Here is an 18238-nt window from a genome sequence, read left to right on the forward strand (position 1 = left end):
TGCCTGGCCCGCCAGTATTTATTGCCTCCATATGTGCCGTCCTCTGGGCCCGCTGGCCTGCCCCTCTGCCCCTGGGCTCGGTGCCACCATCCCCAGCAGGCCCTCCCTGGACCCAGCCAGGACAACCGTGGGACCAAGCTTGCACCGCTGGAGCCGTCCCCTCTGCCCCCACCCCACCCGACCCCACCCTCCCTGGTCAGGCCCGGGCCTAGAATGCACAGGAGCCTGTCCCTGCTTCTCCTTTTCTGACCGGGAAATAAACTTCCCCCTAAGGAGCCAGGGTGTCTGCTGCTCATCTGGTGGGGAAGGGGAAATGGGGACCCTATTGCTCTGCTTCCCCGGGGCACTGCAGGAGGGCCAGGGGCCAGGCGCAGTCACCATTGTCTGAGGCTGGTGAAGGAGAAGGTTTACAGCCCTTACTCAGACACATCAGCCCACCAGGCTAGTGCTGTCCTTTTGGCTGGGTGGGTTCTGCCAGGGAAAGGGGGCAGGGACGGGTCCAGTGGGGCATCCAGTGTCCAGGTGACTCCTGCACGCCGCTTGTGGGCCCTGTCTGAGCCTCTGGGAGGGAATGGTTCCAACCTCAGAAAAGGGGAACCATGCGGAAGACTTGGGAACAAATAGAATGACTGGGTCCCAAGGAACCCAGAACAGGAACTCAACTGAATGGGAGGGTGGAGAAGTTGGCAGCAGGGCCAGTGGAGAGGGTGTCGTGGAAGACCAGAGGTCCAAAGGTGGGATTGCTGAGGTGGGGTGGATGGGGGGAGATGGGGACCCTTGCTGCACGGAGGCGCAGAAGAGTGCCTGGGGAGCCCTGAAGGACCGACTACCACCACTGCCAGTCCCACTACTTGGCAGGGTCTCTCCAGGACCTTGGGGTGGCAGGGATGGTGCTACCTCAGCATCACCCCCAAGGGCACCCAGGAACTGAGACACCCCTTACCGACTGAAGGAGAAGGCAAATAGGAAACCCCAGTTCCATCCAGATAGAAGGTTGAGTCCAGAAACCCTGTTTCAGGGCTCAGTGGCAAAACGTTTAGGGTGAAATCTCCCTTTGTGCTCAGCTGGTGAGAAGAGTGTGTGCCACACCTAGGCTGCTGCTGTCTGTGTGCCCGCCCTGGCCACGCCTCCCAGAGGCTGCCACTTTTCCCAGTTCTTAGCAGCAGGGTGAGCCCTTGAAGGATTTATTGCCAGCTGGAGCAGACCAGGAAGTACCCTTTCACTCCCACCCCCCAGCCAGTGACCACATGCCATGCCAGGATGGCTCCCACAGGGCTGGTTACTGCCTGGCTTTCCTTACCCCATGGCCCCTGTGGGCTTCTGGAGGTGGGCCCCTGTGCTGGGTACCAGCACAAACTGCCACTTTCTGCAGCAGCTGGCCCAAACACAAATCCAAGAGTCACAGCCACAGGGGACAAAGACCCTAACCAACCTCTCCTGGGACCACCAGCCTTAGGCAGGGTAAGACAGACTGCACAGCCCAGGGTCCCCAGGCCCAAGGCCTTTCTCACAAAACTCAGATGCCCCTACCTCTGAAACAGCCCTACCTTTGGATGTGAAAGGCTTCCAGGCAGCAGCTATAGTCTGAGCCAGCCAGAGGAGCCCCAGGGCCAGCCAGAGCCCCTCCAACTCTCCCAGTCCACTTCCTAAAATGTCCAGTGAAAATCTTCAAAGCTAGAGTTAACCTGTGCCGTCAGCAACTTGGTTTATTGGGCAAGGGCTTTCAGAGGCTCTGGCAGGCCAGAAGGGCTAGTAATACTGTCTTGACTTGGATTTTTCAAGCTTGATTTTGATTTGTGAACTCAGACCCCAAGTGCCAGGTTGGACAGGCACCCTGCCAGCAGCCAGGACTTTGTTCTTGTTCCTCCCCTGGTGAAGGCTAACATGAGGTGGCACCTGTAGGACCTGCATGACGTGTCTCTTGGGTCCCAAGTCTAACCTGATCCTCCTGGTTCCACCCCAAACCCGTTTGTACAGCTCAGTGCTCCTGAGCCTGGCCTCCCCGCCCTTATGAGCCAGCACGTGTGACCCTCTCCACTCCCTCCTGTCTATGGCACTCAGTCATCCCCAAGCTTTTGGCCCCTCAGCGATCCCCCACAGGGACCCTTTTTCCACTGAGGAGTGTGGCGACAGGCACCAGATCAGCGCCTTTCATGTGACTACTCACCAGTTATTGCAGCTTACTAGAATCTTCACACCCAGCACTGTCATGCTTTACAATCCAAGTCCGTTTCAGTCTACCACGGCCTCCCTCACCACTGCACCTGGTTCCTATGTCCCACCTGTGTCCCAGCTCACCTGTGTGCAAACCTTTGCAGCCCACAGCACAGCCCTCAGCCCCATGCTGCTGCTCCGTAGTAGAAATCTGCAAGTAAAGAGGATTCCTGGGTGTTAGTGAGCTTGCTGTTAACTCAGTACCTCCAGTTGGGTTGAAAAGGAGTTGTTTTATTCTGAGAATGCGCTTTTTTTCCCCCCCCACACCATGTGGAACGCAGCATCTTAGTTCCCTGACCAGAAATCCAGTCTGTGTCCCCTGCAGTAGAAGCCTGGTCTTAGCCACTGGATCACCAGGGAAGTCCAGAGAACTCTCTTTCTTTTTTTCTTTTTGGAGGGGGATATGCATTTATTTTTAATAATAAAAAAAATTTCCCCTAACAATTGAGGGCCATGACTCATTCTGTCAATTCTCACACGTGTAGCTGCCTGGACCTGGGGAGGAGGACTCACAACTTTCTCAGGACATGTTTCCTGTCCTCCCTCCACAGGGGACGTCAGCCTCCAAACCAAGGTCAGCCTGAGGTGTTTGTTTTTCTTCCAACTTCAAGGGCCAAAGCCAGAGAGAGCTCCTCCTAACTAAAGGAGGACCTTCAAATCCTTGAGAGGGTGTCTGAGTTCCGCATGGCCCTCCTGGACAGCAGGGGTGACCACGCCAGCATCACCACACCTGGCATGTCTGGATCACCTCCTTCAGAGCCTTCACCACCTCCATGCTCTTGTCCTTCATGTCCAGGGCGAGAACTCTCCAGCTTCTTGAAACACAAATGCCACCAGGTTCTTCGCGAAGACACGGATGAGAGGCTCATCCTTCCCGAAGAGGACTTCTGTGGTCAGCACAAGCTTGCCGACGTCACTGGTCACACTGCTGGGTTCCAGGGAGACCCATCTTCCCCAACTGGGTCACCACCACCAGGATGTGACTGCTAAACGCTGTGTAGACCCCCTGGGTGGGGACTCCACACACCATTGCAGTCTTCTGTTTGGATATCACCGATGGTTTACCTTCCATAGCTGAATCTGCTCAGTGGCACCCAGCTACCCGCCACACTGCCCGCGTCCACCTCGCCCAGAGAACTCAGAGTAGTCTTTATCAAAGCGCTTGATCACTCAGTTGTTTAACCAGTGAGCACCTTCTCTGGGTGTGAGACCCCTGGAGGTCATCCTGAGCTGACTGTGCTGGGTTCAGAGATGCCAGAGCCACAGCTACCAGGTGGGTAGGCTCTGCCCTCCAAGGACACACTTAGTTCGGGGCACTGGTATGAGTGACCATGGCTTCATCACCTCTTCCTAGAGTTGCCCTTGAAAGGCCTGTGAGTGGCCTTAGGAAAAGACACTAGCCCTTCCTTCAGGGCCAAGGCCTGCAAAGGTGTACACTGAACCTGGCCTATGTCCTGGGGGACAGGCTGCACCCCTGCACCTCACCCAGCTATTTACCAACCCCAGAAACGAGACTGGGGCTACCGCCATACCTGGCCTCCCTCCCACTTTGGGGGAACCCCACTTCCCTGCTCCTGTACAGGTCAGTGCACAGGCTGATTCATGATGGATAACTGTGCTTTGAGAAGGTACATCAACGCAGACAAAGTGTGGAAGTATCATGCCCCCGCCCACACCAGAGCCCTGGTGAGGCCCTGGTCCTCACCGAAGGATGACTTGGCTGTGTCCATCTGGCTGCAGAATAGTGGCCCTGTCATCACCTGCATCAAGATGGTTTTGACCGGGAAGTTCAAATTGAACCACAGTGAGGCTCAACCATCGCCAGCAGCTCAGATCCTTGCTCTTCTGCATCTGGTCTGTTCTTCCCTTGGTTCCAGTAGTCTCAACTATTTACCACATGCTATGAGGCCAAGCTCCCTCCAAACTGTCACCAAGTGTATCTTCATTCTGTTAGCTGAAAAAACTATAAAGTCCCCAAATTTAGGTATCTAAACTCAGATTTCATGAGTGCCTCTGAAATCGAGATGTGGTACAAAGATCCCTTGTCTCAGGCCCCAAATTGTGGTCTGTAAAACAGTCATGGCAATCACAAAAATGTGGGAAGATTGGGCAGGAGACATGAGACAGTTCCCACCGGTTCCCAGAGGGCAGAGCAGGCCTGTGATGCTTATTATGAGCCCTGCCTGCTGCTCAGTGGGCCAGCACCCAGGCCAGAACACGGAAGTGGGGTGGAGGCTGCAGACACATTATTCACAGCCTTTTGTTTTTGGAGGCCCAGCTCCTGTAAAGTACCCCCCAGGAGGTACAACCACTTCCTCCTGACTCTTGCTCTCTACTGGCACTGGGGGAGGGGCACAGAGAACCTGGTCTTGACCTTCCAAAATTCATATTCTAGAAGGAATACTACATAGGATGTGAGAACACATGCCCTCAGGAGCAAGGTGTCAACAAATGCAAACTCTATAAAGTACAAAAGCATTCTTTTTCTGCTTTACCATTTTTAAAACCAAGATGTTACTATAGCCAATGTGTACATTTAATGCAGCAGTGCCTCTCTCCTGCCAAGTTATTAAATTGATGATGAGTCTTAGTGGGGGTGGCATTTCACAACCGAAGAAGTGAACACAAATGGAGAGGAGAGCGTCCACGGGGTTGGGGGTTGGGCTTTGAGCCTTTGAGGGGAAGCCGCTGCTCCGTCCAGAATTGCGCCGCCGGACAGAAGCTAACATTCCGGCCACGTATGTTATTTGCTCTGAAGTCACATTAAAGAAAAAGAAATCTGAAATTTTAATACTTTCACTTAACCCAACAAAATATTCCAACGTATCCATACAAAAAGTCATCAAGGAAATATCGTACACTCCTCTTCCATCCTCAATCTGTGTGTTCACTGTGTGTTACACTCACTCCGGGTCACACTGCCCGGTCGCATTGTAGAGCTCGGTGATTGTGGTCGCTAGCCAACCCCGTGGCGGACGGCGCAGGTTTACCCGGTCGCCTGAAAGCTTCCTGGAGGCCGCTTCGTGGGAGGCAGCCGGTAGGGAGGAAGGGAGGTGCCCACACTGGACGGTGCCGGACCGGAGCCTCTCACCAGGCGAGTGGCCCCATTCCGGGCACAGCTCCGGTGGACCTTGCTGGCTCCTACATCGCATTCCGCCTGGGGCCGTCCCCGGCCCCCCGCGCGCTGCCCCTGCGACTCGCTCTGCCGCCACCGAGTAGCGCCCTGGCCACTCAGGGAGGTCACCCCGGCTACGCCTGCACAAGAGATCAGCCGCCACGGCAGGCGCCGCACGGGCCTCACGCGCGCCGGAAGCGCGTCAACCCAGCTTCCGGCCTGCAGAGCTGGGGGGGCGGTGTCAGGTGGGGATACGCGGTCCAGTCAGAAAGCAACACGAGGGGTTTCGGAGGCGCAAGCGTGGCTCCGCCCCTCAGCTGAGAAATCCTCCCCACTGCCACGTTCGACAAAGGATCGCGCGGGGAGCGCGCACGTCTTGGCCAATCAGGAGCCACAGAACCCGGGTCCCCGAAGGTAGCAGCCATTCCAGGCCCGGGGAAGGTGTATGAGAAAACCACCAGTCACAAGTCGAGAGAGAGAAAGTTCTTCTCCAGGAGCCAATGAGATGCCGGGAGAGAGTGCGAGCGCGAGCTCCTCGACCAATCCCGTGCGAGGGCGAGGGAGGTACTTGTAGCAATTCCGAATCCGGGGCCGTGACTTGTGTGGGCCCCCAATGCGAGTGCAGCGGAGGCGGACTCCGGACCCCCCAGGCCAATCGGAGGCGGGCAGGGCGGGGGCGCGCGCGGCGGCCGGACTTATAAGAGCGGGACGGGCGGCGCGCGCTCTCGTGGCCTGCTGTCCTGGCGGCGCCAACTGAAGCGCCGCGCCTGTGCCGACATGCTGCGCCGCGCTCTGCTCTGCCTGGCCCTGACCGCGCTATTCCGCGCGGGTGCCGGCGCCCCCGACGAGGAGGACCACGTCCTGGTGCTCCATAAGGGCAACTTCGACGAGGCCCTGGCGGCCCACAAGTACCTGCTGGTGGAGTTCTGTGAGTGCCTCCAGCTCGTCCATCCGTCCGGGCCGGGCCTCGCGGCCACTCGCGGGATGGAAACGAAGCAGGGACAGAGGAGGGGCCAGGGGCACCAGGGTGGACTAGGGGACGGAGGGGGGCTGGAGGATGGGGGACCTGGGCGCCCTTCCCCACGCTTCCTTCCCTGGCGCCGCCAGAGATGGGTTGGAGTCTAAAGGGGTGTCAGCGGGCCACCCCTAGACAGGCTGACTTCTATCCCCTGGAGAGGCCCATCTGTAAGCGGAAACAGCTCACAGACCTGCTGTCAGCGTCCTTACGCAGCCCGCGTCCTGGGGGCATCCCTCGTGCCCAGCTGGACCTTGATGACCGAGGGCAGACATCCTGCCTGACGTCCACATGGCAGGATCCCTCTGTTCGCCTAAAAAAAGTAGGGTCGACTCTATGAACTGCCACAAATACGAAGGACTATGCAAGGGGTAGCCTCTGAATTGCTCACCTGGACCAGTTCCTGGAGAGCCCTACCCCTGCCCACACCACCGTTCACCAGGGACAGCTGTCTTCTGATGAACAGTGTTGCCCACCAGAATTCAAAACCTTTGTGTTCGTAAGTGTATGAGCCCTGACTATCTCAGGTGGAAATCACAGCTGCTAACCTGAGTTGAGAGAGAATCTAAAGAACTTGTGTTAGATGTGAGTCTCTGGCTGGTGTGCACAGATGTGTGTCTCACAGTTATGACTTGTCAGTAAATATACAGCAGCCATGGCTTTAGCTTTAGCTTCTTAATTTCTCTGGTTCCGAAAGGGAAATTATGGGACCCAACTGCGTTAACTGCCTGCAGGTAGTAGGAAGTTATTAACCATCGAAGATGAGGGAGAGTCGGAACTAATGGTTTGCCTTTCATGCCCCCTATCCGATACTGCTCAAGAGTATCCACAGCCCCTGCATTCTGAGGGGTTATCTTGGTACAGAAATAAAGATTTCATGGAGGGAGGTACCAAAGGAAAAAGGAAGGGAGGCAGTGGAGTGGGTCAGTGCTGCTTTCTAGGTCTTGCTTTCTCTCCCAGACGCCCCGTGGTGTGGCCACTGCAAGGCTCTGGCCCCGGAGTATGCCAAAGCAGCTGGGAAGCTGAAGGCCGAAGGTTCTGAGATCAGACTGGCCAAGGTGGATGCCACTGAAGAGTCTGACCTGGCCCAGCAGTATGGTGTCCGAGGCTACCCCACCATCAAGTTCTTCAAGAATGGAGACACAGCTTCCCCCAAAGAGTACACAGGTGAGAACGTGGCACCGTCCTTTCTTTCCCGGTAGACAGGATCTTGGAAGATAACAGGCATGGAGAAGAAGTTGTTCTCTGACTGGGTTCTAGGGTCTAGTTCAGCCTCATGGTTGTATGAGGAACATTTTCTCATGTGGAGAGGGTCATCTCACAAGGTGCCTAGCCGGCTGAAGCTGGTCCTCAGGTTGACCAGTATGGGGGTGAGGGGAGGCTGAGCAAGTGGAGCAACACGTTTCAGCCTTTGTTCACTCTCTTGCCTGCCACCACGGCAAGTGTGAGGGCCTTTCACAGAGGAGGGGCAGACAGAGATCAGCAGGTACCAAGCTGGGGCTTGTGGCAGTTGTATTAGAGCTCAAATCCAAGCCCAGCTGCACTGGCCCCTCCCTCAGTCGCTGCTCAGCCGCCTCCCCTGTGTAGCCCAGTCGGTACTGGTGACAAAAGGGGATTCTTTGTCTGTGAAACTGGTTCCGTGGCTTATCCGCCCGAATCCTTTCAAGCAGCCCGTCCTGTTCATTCTGACGTCAGCTCTGATCTCAGGCTGCTGTTCTGTTGCTCCCACTTTTGCTTGTGTTCACTTTTGGAATGGGAGTGCCATATGCAGAGTAACCACAACCCTGTCACTAACACTGAGGTCTTGTAGATGAGAAAATCCTTTCGGACTCCCCCGTAACTGATAGCACAGCTTTTATTAATTCTAGGCAGAGTCCTTTTAAATGTGAGATTTGGCAACCCTATTCTAGGTCAGACTATGTAGTCACACGAGGGGATAAAGGGCAACTGGTCTCAGTCTTGGGAGGAGCAGATTTTTTCCTTCTCATTTGATCTGCCGTGATGGTGTGCATCGGCTGATCTCTTCCTCCTGCCGGTCCAGGAGGTGTGTAGGTTGAGGACACCTGACCAGTCCGGGTGCACGAGGCAGTAGAGCCCAACCTGCTTTTTCAGGGGGAAGCTGGTCTCGAGGCTGTCTTGCTAAGCAGCCCTTTCTTCCAACCCTACCACATCGCTAAATGAGACAAAGCCTAGTGTGAGACCACTGAGGGGGAAGTATGCGTGTGTTTAGTGAATTTAAATATCAAGGAAAATTTACAAGATGCAAAAGTGTTAGAGGGGAAAAAAAGGTGATTTATGATCTGTTATCCAGAGGTCACTGCTGCCTTCCCCTTCTTTAAACATATTCACGATTTGCCATATACACATACAAGCCTTTTTAACTTTGGAATTCAGGTAGGTATGTAGAGAAGATGCCTTTCCTATGGCAAGGTGGTGTTTTGCTCTGGTTTTGGCAGAGAGCTCGAATAAGGATAGGTGGGGAGGGTGGGTGCATCCCTGATATCAAGTGGACCCTGCCTGTGTTTGGGCGCAGCCGGCCGAGAAGCCGATGATATCGTGAACTGGCTGAAGAAGCGCACGGGCCCTGCCGCCAGCACGCTGTCCGATGGGGCTGCTGCAGAGGCCTTGGTGGAGTCCAGTGAGGTGGCCGTCATCGGCTTCTTCAAGGTAGAGGCTCGTTAACTTCACCCTGGGTCTTCTTCCCACCGCCGTGACCTGGGCACTGGGGTGTCCCCCATTGCTAACCAGGGCAGGGGTCCTCAGGGTTGGGACGGTGGCCACCTCTGCTTCTCTCCAGGACGTGGAATCGGACTCCGCAAAGCAGTTCTTGTTGGCAGCAGAGGCCATTGATGACATCCCGTTTGGGATCACATCTAACAGTGACGTGTTCTCCAAATACCAGCTGGACAAGGATGGGGTTGTCCTCTTTAAGAAGGTGAGTGCGCTACCACCGCCCCCGCCCCCCCACCCCGGGGTGGGGAGTTGAAGTTCCGGCTGGTGTCGCCTTTGAGGACCTTGCCCAGGTGGCGCTGGCTGCTGGACTGCGGCCCGCCTGTTATCAGGGCCCGTTTTGCAACGTCAGGTAGTAGGAGCCTCTTAGACTGTGGCCTTCAGCCCTTCAGCTGTGGGCCCTATGTCCAGCTTCTGTGTTGGCCCCATTGCGATGTTTTATGCAAGCCAAGTAGCTTCAGAGGGTTAGCCTTTTAAAGGAAAGCTGTGGTGAGACAGACGTGATGAAGTTTAGCATTTTAACCACTTTTAAGTTTTCGGCGGCATTCATTACATTTGCGGTACCGTGCGGCTGTCACTTTTGTTTGCTTCCACGGTGGGGTATTAGTGGCATGTGTTCCCACTCTGTTGCAAACTGGGCCTCAGGGCTCCTTTGGGCTTCCGCAGGCTCCCCTGGCCCCATGTCTGTTACGCTTGGTCATGAAGGGGCCGTGTGTCTCTTGACTTCTCCACACTCTTGCTGGGACACAGCTGGGATTGGTGTGTGTGCACAGCAGTTGGTGGGTGATCGGGGTCTCTTTTTTATCTTAGCCACCAGATAGTGTGTCTGGGGCTGGCCAAGCATGCATGGCCACCCTTGGGACACAGCTATCCCCGGATTGGGTACAGAGTGGAGGAGGAGGGAAGGCTATAACGGGGGGAGCTGGCGCTGGAGGTATATCTTCAGGGAGAGGGGCTAGACCTTGGACTCCTGTCCTGTTTTGTTCCCAGGGTTAGAAGGTAGTTGTAGCATTACAGCAAAGTGGTAAACTGAGTGATGAGAAAGGATACAGTGTTTGGGAGGCCCAGTCCCCCCGCTGTGTGCACTCCTGGATGGGGTACTGCTGAGCCTCTAGCACCTGGGGGTAGGGAGGGCAGCCCTCCCAGGTGCACTGGGTTCTGGGGTAGCTTGCGTTCAACTATTTCTGAAGTCCTTTCCTCGTCCTCAAAACAAGAGGTATTATATACATTCTCTTTATCCTCACCCCATGCCTTAAAGGGAACAGAATTGCTGAATTAGTTAATTGCCTTCCCAAAGGTACCCAGGAAACTGTTATTAACAGCTGATTAGCAGAAGACCCAGCCAAATTGGATGGAGTTGAGTGGAATGAAGGTCCTGGGGGCCTTGAATAGAAAGTCTTGTGTGCGTCCTGCAGTTCTGGGTGAAGGATGGGGAGATTCAGGCCTGTGGTGCTTGCAAACCCCTTTTCATCAGCTTGATCCACACCGTCCTTTTCCATTACTCTTGAGATCTGGAGTGGCACTTGTCACACTGGATTGATGCTGGTTCTGGTGATCACATGTCCTTGGAGGTTAAGAAGGATGATTCTTTGTTCTACAAAGACTGTAGTCATGGTTGCTCGTCTCTTCTCGGCCTCAAGTCTCTGGTATCTACGCAGGGAGAAGCGAGACAGTGAGGGGGGCTTCCTTCTCCCACTTGCTGGCTTCTGGCAGCCATGCTGGAATGTCATGCTCCCTTGAGCAGTTGTGAGCAGGAGCCTGGCAGAGCCCACGGGCTTTGTGCTGAGGCGTCAGTTGGGGTCACAGCTGCAGTTGGGCAGACAGCTCTGTGGATGAGAGGAAGAAAGTGCAGATTCCCCACTGGCCCACTGGCCCCATTCTCTGCCTTTACTTGCTCCTTCAGGCTGTTGCCTAGTTCCTCAGTGTGAGCAGGGTCTTCTGTGTGGGCAGCCTTGAGAGATGGGACTCCCAAGAATGGCCAGCTGCCATGTGCAGCTCTGAGTCCGAGTCTCAGCTTGGGTCTGTTTGGACCACTGGTTTGAGAGCTGATCGTCCTGTGTCTTTGTTTGGTGTTTACTTTATTTTTCTCTTTCATCTTTCAAGCCAGGGGCTTAAGAGTCGGGGTGGGACCTTATTTTTGTGACATATTCATTGCAGCCTGGTGGGGTGGCTTCTGCCCAGGGCCCCAAGACCTCCTGCAGCTGTCCCCAGATAAACAAGGGCTGTTTTTCACCAGAGGAGACACTGAACACAGTGTAAGGTGCACCGTTAACCTCGACCAAGGTTGTGTCCCAATAGAGACATGGCGGTTTTGGAGGAGCGGGGATGGCTGTCTGTTAGCCTCTTAACAGGAGATCCTCTTTATGCCTGATGGAGCCTGGCCATGGCCAGCCTCTTGCCTCCATGTCCTTGTCTCTCTGCACCTTCCCATCACGGGTGTGGGGAAGGCAGAGCCAGCTTCAGCTCTTTATAAGGGGGTGGGGATGGGAAGTGGCTAGTTACTTTGGGAAAATGCAGAGGGAAATGGCCAGGCAGGGAACGTGAGTGGTTTCTCACTACAGGTCCCATCTGAGTTCACACAGGTGACGGGAGGCCCAGGCTGACCAGCTGCACAGGCTGAGGCACCGCTCAGCTTCCTTGAAGGGAGCTGTGTCTGCCCACCCATCCGGAGCTGGGGCCACACCTCTTAGCTCTGTGGCCTCAGCCTTCGCTTTTTGTGGCTCTGGGACTTTGAAACTCTTTTTAAATAGATTATTGAAGTTGCCAGAAACCTTTTTTTTGGTGTGGAATGCCTACCCATTTTTATTGTGTTAGACGTGTTAGAACTGAGAAATTTAAAAAAAAATCCTGTTCGTTCTAAGATGACAATAATAAATATTACATGTTACCAATAGAGACGTTTTTTGGGGGAATTCCCTGATGGTCCAAGGTTAGGAATCCATCTGGGATTCAATCCCTGGTCGGGGAACTAAGACCCCACAAGCTGCATGGTGTGGCCAAAAATAATAATAAACATTTTTATGAAAATTAATTTTTTCCCAGACGATGTTTTCGTGGTTAGGGTAGTGTTTTAGATTTCTGCTGGTCTCTAACGTCTGTCCGAACAGAAGACAGCTGGGTTCTCCTGTTTGCCTTCACTCTGACGCAGTGTCACACGCCGTACTGCATACTCTGGGGGGGAATGCATGACACGGCACCTGCCGTCTGAACGTGGTTGTGAAAATCAGTCTGACCTTGCGGCCGCCCTGGAAGGGCCTTGGGTCCACAGGGCTGAGGCCCACATTTGGAGGGCTGCAGGTTTAGGGACTTGGCAATGAGGGAGTTCTCTGGCACCCCACCCAGGACGTGGGCTCTCATGGCTTGTCAGGAACGTGCCGGGGCAGGGTCTGAGCCAGCTGCTGCAGTCTCAGCCTGTGGGAGGCTGCCTGCTGGTGTTCATGGGGAGCCTCCTCCTGGTGGTTCGCGGTTCGTGGGGAGCCACTCCTGGTGACCTCACTCTTGCCTGGTGCCCAGAGGATGTGTTCAGGCAGCCATCACCTGGTTTTTGCTTTGGATGGAGACGTATGTGTCCTGCCGGCATCCCCCCACACTGCTGTCACAACCCATACAGGAAAATGAGGGCGTAGACTGCCTTCCTGGCCATGGTCAGCTGGCTAGGGCCACAGGGGGCTTTGTGGAGAGCCTTGGCACCCACGCCTTTTTCTGTCCACAGTTTGACGAAGGCCGGAACAACTTTGAGGGGGAGGTCACCAAGGAGAAGCTTCTGGACTTCATCAAGCACAACCAGTTGCCCCTGGTCATCGAGTTCACCGAGCAGGTGTGTCTGTGTTGCTGATTTTGCCCCGGTTGGGGAGGGTCCTGACGTTTGGTCCTGGGGACCCTGACTTACAGAGACCAGGTGTGTGGTGGCCAGGTGTTTGGTGGCCTGGGGGCCAAGGAGAGAATAGCCCGTGTTGATAGCTTGGTCTGTGTCTCAGACCAAGTAACCTGTGTTTCCAATGTAGACAGCCCCAAAGATCTTCGGAGGGGAAATCAAGACTCACATCCTGCTGTTCCTGCCGAAAAGCGTGTCTGACTATGAGGGCAAGCTGAGCAACTTCAAAAAAGCGGCTGAGAGCTTCAAGGGCAAGGTGTGTGCTCCCTGTGGTCCGCAAGCAGCTCGGCACCCCCAGGTCAAAGGCTGATCGGAGGGTTCCTTCCGCCTTGGGACAGCCTGTTTTAGTGTGGGGTCCTGGTTGTTGGGGAGTGGGCGGCAGGGAAGTATAGGGAGCCCTCATTGCGCAGTGCCATCAACGTGCCTTTTCTCTCCCAAGATCCTGTTTATCTTCATCGACAGCGACCACACTGACAACCAGCGCATCCTGGAATTCTTCGGCCTGAAGAAAGAGGAGTGCCCGGCCGTGCGCCTCATCACGCTGGAGGAGGAGATGACCAAATATAAGCCAGAGTCAGATGAGCTGACGGCAGAGAAGATCACCGAGTTCTGCCACCGCTTCCTGGAGGGCAAGATTAAGGTGCACACCTTGTCTGGGTTGGGGCACATAGAGCAACTAGGTGGCAGAGGGGTCCCCAGGCAACTGCGCGTGCCTGACTCTTCTCTACTCGCCCTCCAGCCCCACCTGATGAGCCAGGAGCTGCCTGACGACTGGGACAAGCAGCCTGTCAAAGTGCTGGTTGGAAAGAACTTTGAAGAGGTTGCTTTTGATGAGAAAAAGAACGTCTTCGTAGAGTTCTGTAAGTGAGGCCCTCCACTCCTCTGGGCTTGCTGGGGCGGGGCACTTCCCGGCCCAGCGAGACGCAGAACGGCTTTCTTTCAGATGCCCCGTGGTGCGGTCACTGCAAGCAGCTGGCCCCCATCTGGGATAAGCTGGGAGAGACGTACAAGGACCACGAGAACATAGTCATCGCCAAGATGGACTCCACGGCCAACGAGGTGGAGGCGGTGAAAGTGCACAGCTTCCCCACGCTCAAGTTCTTCCCCGCCAGCGCTGACAGGACGGTGCGCCCACTACTGAGGGGAGTGCAGAGGCGTGGGGGGGCTGTCGGGGACCGCATCTCAGATTTCATCTCCCCTTCTTGCAGGTCATCGACTACAACGGGGAGCGGACACTGGACGGTTTTAAGAAGTTCCTGGAGAGTGGTGGCCAGGATGGGGCCGGAGATGATGACGTAAGTAGTCATTGGACCTGGCGGGCTGTGGGGCGTGCTGCCACGCAGTGCTGCACGGGGTGGGGGGCGGGGTTGGAAGGGTCTTTAGGCGCCACTGTTGGCTCAGGAATCTTCGCAGACACATCCAGCACGTTCTCTGTCGGCTGAGGTGCTCTGCTCGGCGTGAGCTCGGTCCTCTCCACATCAGCTGGGGGGAGTGGAGGGGATGGCAGAAGTGCGCCTGAGCCAAGAGGGTGGGGCTGGGTCAGGTGGTGGAGGGAATGGTCAGTTCAGGCCACAGGGTCCACCCAGAAGTGCAGGGATGTGGGACGAGGGGCAGACCTGGCTGCAGGGCACACTGGGGGCAGTGAGGACCGCCAGGGCGGCGTGCGCTCCTGTGATTGGTGGGCTGTCACCAGCCCCTTGAGCTCCAGGACTTGAGGGGTGGACATGACACACCAGTGGCTCTCTGCTCAGTCTTCATCCTTGTGCCATGGATGGAGTAGGTCCAAGCACTCACCCGCTCGACAGCATGGGGTGAACTCCCAGGGCACCAGTTCTGCTTCTACCCTATATTGTGGGCAGGAGCCCCCATACCTCGCTGTCGTCCGGAAGCCCACCCCACACATCCACGCATCTGCTCATAGAGACCACAGTTGGCTGCTTGTGTCTGAGTGCCAGACTGGTCCCTCGTGTCCTCACTGTGGGCTGGAGGCCTCAGCAAGCTGGCCGGGCCTGGACTTCTCACATCCCTTCCTTGCCATCATATGTCCCAGGATCTAGAAGATCTCGAAGAAGCAGAAGAGCCTGATCTGGAGGAAGATGATGATCAAAAAGCTGTGAAAGATGAACTGTAACGCAGAGAGCCAGACCTGGGCACCGAACCCGGCACCTCCCAGTGGGCTGCACACCCAGCAGCACAGCCTCCGGACGCCCGCAGACCCTCCCGGTGAGGGAGCGTCAATTGGAAATGCAGGGAACTTTTCTGAAGCCACACTTCACTCTAACACACGTGCAAATCTAAACCCGTCTTCCTTTGCTTTTCAACTTTTGGAAAGGGGTTTATTTCCAGGCCAGCCCAGCCCATCTTGATGGGCCTTTTTTTTTAAATCGTGATGTACTTTTTTTGTACACGGTTTTGTCCAGAGTGCTCGCTAAAATGTTTTGGAATCTCACGCTGGCAATGTCTCTCATTCCTGTTAGGTTTATACTATCACTTTAAGAAAATTCCGTCTGTGGGATTTTTAGACATTTTTGGACGTCAGGGTGTGTGCTCCACCTTGGCCAGGCCTCCCTGGGACTCCTGCCCTCTGTGGGGCAGAACCAGGCAAGGCTGGACGGGTCCCTCACCTCATGCGGTATTGCCATGGTGGAGCGTGGCTCCTGCATCGTTTGATTAAATGGAGACTCCAGTCTCTGTTGCAGGCCATTCCCCCCACCATGAGCAGAGGGTGTGGCTGGGCCCAGGACAAGCCCAACAGCCCCCTCCGTCCCCAAGCCAGGGTCCTTATTGCTCTGTGATGTCCAGGGTGGCCTGAGGCCTGCACCAGGCAGAACTGGGACCCTTCGTTTCCAGGCTGGGAGACAGCCAAGGATGCTTGAGCTGAATCACATGTTGACAGTTCTTCAGGCATTTCTACCACAATATTGGAATTGGACACATTGGCCAAATAAAGTTAAAATTTTCTGCCTTTTGTCGTCTCTGCCTTACAACTTCTAGGTACGGGGATGGGGGTTGGAATTCCGACATTCTAGGGAGAGGAGGTGAGCTTGGGGCTGCTCTTGTTGAGCCATCTTTTGGAGCGTGGCAGACACTCAGAAGCATGTACACATCCCATGGGCGTGGAGCTGACACCACGAGTCACCTAGTGCATGTGGTCGGGGTAGGGGGAGGGCTGCCTCCTGGCCCTGCTCCTATGCTGTCCCGCTGGCTCACCTGTGATGGGGGTCTGCAGCTGTACCTGCTGTGGGCACCCAATGGTCAAAGCATGGATTCTGCTGACATGCTGTGTCAGGACACGACAGCAAGGGGAGCACAGGTCTGTTGTGCAAGAGTACCCCCTGCCCCCGCAGCCTAGAACCACTGCAGCTTTGGATGAGAAATTGGGGCTGTTCAGACTTCAAGAATGCTGTACTCAGAGACTTCCCTGGTGGTCCAGTGGCTAAGACTCCGAGCTCCCAATGCAGGCAGCTTGGGTTTGATCCCTGGGGAGGGAACTAGATCCCACAAGCCACAACTAAGAGATCCTGCCTGCTCCAACTAGGGTCCAGCATAGCTGGAGTAAATAAAAAATTTTTAAGTGCTGCTTATCACTAGACCTTTGTGTAAAAAAGAATCTGATGTTAAGAGAGCCAATCTCTTAGTTTTTAAAATGTAATTTGACTCCTTAGAGCCTCTGGTTATGCATAATTTGTATAAGGAAGAGTAGTTCAGCTGACCTTTCCTTCCCCCTGCACCCCCCAGACTAAAACAAAATTCAAAAACCATGACTCAAAGCTGTAATCCTGGCTACAGTGGCTCATGGCACCTGAACCTGGCCTGGGGACACCTCTTGGGCCTTGGGGTTCCACGAGGGCTCTGAGTGGGACATCCACAGGGGCCAGCAGGGCTCGGGTGGGCATCAGTCCCCAGCCAGGGGACCTCTGCCCAGGGCAGGGTTTCCTGTCTGTTCTGTGCACATGTCTGTAGGCACAGTGGGACACTGATGTCATTCTTGGAGGGAACGGGTGGAGACCCAGCCCACTTTGGGAGGTCAAGAACAGCAAATGTGGCTAGGTCTCCAAGAAGCCCAGGCTGTCACTCCACATGCTCCCATCAGTCCCTCTAACATGCTGCCCAAGTAGGAAGGATGCATGCCTTACCCGATTTGCAGCCTCTAGTTCTGATGCTGCCAGGGCCTTGGAGATGGCTGGGGCATGTCTGGCAGATGTGACTGTGAGACTTGCTATGAATGTGGTTCCCTCGGTGGTCTCAGTCTGCGGGGAGGTGTGTGTGTGTTATTTCCCCCACGACCACAGCTATGTTCCAGCCAAAGGCCTGTGTGTCTGCTCTGTGCCCTCAAATCCCAGGGCTGCTCTCTTCTCCCACCTGGGCATGTGATATACAGCTGGCGTTCAGCAACAACCTGATGTTAGCACCTTGGGCAGCAGCAGCTAAGCCCCAGCTTGTCCACACACTCCTGTCATCCGAGTACTGCTCCCCAGCTCAGCCCACAGCGGGGCTCCCTTCCCTGGTTCTCAGGTGGCCTGTGCTGGGGCTGTTCCAGGGTCTGTGTGTGTTGTGCCTCGGTCCGGTCCTGCTAACACGGTGAGACATGTATTCGCAAAGTAGTGAGCTCGGGCACTTGGAGGTTCTGTGGGAGATTTCCGGGGAGATGTTAGCCCTGCTCTCCAAAATGGGAGAGGGTTCCCAGAGGTACACGTATGGATTCCCGAGAAGGGGATCCAGGATGGGCTGAGAGCCGGGCTGTCCGGAGTCCCAGCTGCGAGGGGTGGGCTATGCCTAGTGATGGACGCTGGTGACCCCGCTGACCAGCTCTGCAGAGCCTGGCCTCCGCGCAGAAAGTTTGGGAGCAGGCACTGCTGCCCAGAGCACGTCGTCATGTCATGTGCTCCTAGCAGGGGGAGTGAGTCACCGATACCTTTCCCCTTTTGCCCAGGCAGCTGATTAGCACATTCCTGGGTCTGGGATTGCTGGGAGGCGGCGTTGGAGTCCCAGACCAGGCAGGGCTGGTGGATTAGCAAGGTAACTTTGTGGGCTCTGGGGTAGGCAGTCAGGGCTTAACAGCCTAGGGCGTCCCAATCTCTCTTCCTCTCTCCAGGTGGTAGGAAGCGATTGGCCTGGAACCTAAAAAGCAGCTGCTGGGCCTGTGTACTGGACCCCGAAGGTCTGGCTTTGGCATCTGCCGGGAGGCGGCCGAATGGGCCCGCACAGACTCCCCTCCAGGCCCCTGGCTTGCTTTCTACTGGAGGCAGACCTCTGCTAGTTGAGTTTCCTCGGACTTTTCAAAGTGAGC

General features: G+C 55.5%; 1 protein-coding gene and 1 pseudogene across 1 annotated transcript; one reads left to right on the top strand and one right to left on the bottom strand.

Annotated features, from left to right (window-relative positions):
• Positions 1-2698: 2698 nt before the first annotated feature.
• LOC128065231 (proteasome assembly chaperone 3-like) lies at positions 2699-4526 on the bottom strand (annotated as a pseudogene).
• A 1540-nt stretch (positions 4527-6066) lies between these two features.
• Positions 6067-15913, top strand: P4HB (prolyl 4-hydroxylase subunit beta). The gene is made up of 11 exons (XM_052657044.1): positions 6067-6257; positions 7305-7511; positions 8878-9011; positions 9142-9279; positions 12787-12891; positions 13079-13204; positions 13388-13588; positions 13688-13808; positions 13892-14073; positions 14157-14243; positions 14999-15913. Exons 1-11 carry the CDS (start codon positions 6107-6109, stop codon positions 15077-15079), a joined length of 1533 nt encoding a protein of 510 aa, XP_052513004.1. The 5' UTR covers positions 6067-6106; the 3' UTR covers positions 15080-15913.
• The last annotated feature ends 2325 nt before the right edge of the window (positions 15914-18238 follow it).

The sequence above is a fragment of the Budorcas taxicolor genome, chromosome 19 (genome assembly GCF_023091745.1).
Source record: "Budorcas taxicolor isolate Tak-1 chromosome 19, Takin1.1, whole genome shotgun sequence".
Classification (NCBI taxonomy): Eukaryota; Metazoa; Chordata; class Mammalia; order Artiodactyla; family Bovidae; genus Budorcas; species Budorcas taxicolor.

What these genes read in the sequence shown, in the direction of transcription:
- P4HB (XM_052657044.1), top strand. Translation starts at nt 6,107, where the DNA reads ATGCTGCGCCGCGCTCTGCTCTGCCTGGCCCTGACCGCGCTATTCCGC. An exon ending in CCGTCATCGGCTTCTTCAAG is followed by an intron (nt 9,012 to 9,141) that starts GTAGAGGCTCGT and finishes GCTTCTCTCCAG; the next exon opens with GACGTGGAATCGGACTCCGC. An exon ending in CCGCCAGCGCTGACAGGACG is followed by an intron (nt 14,074 to 14,156) that starts GTGCGCCCACTA and finishes CCCTTCTTGCAG; the next exon opens with GTCATCGACTACAACGGGGA.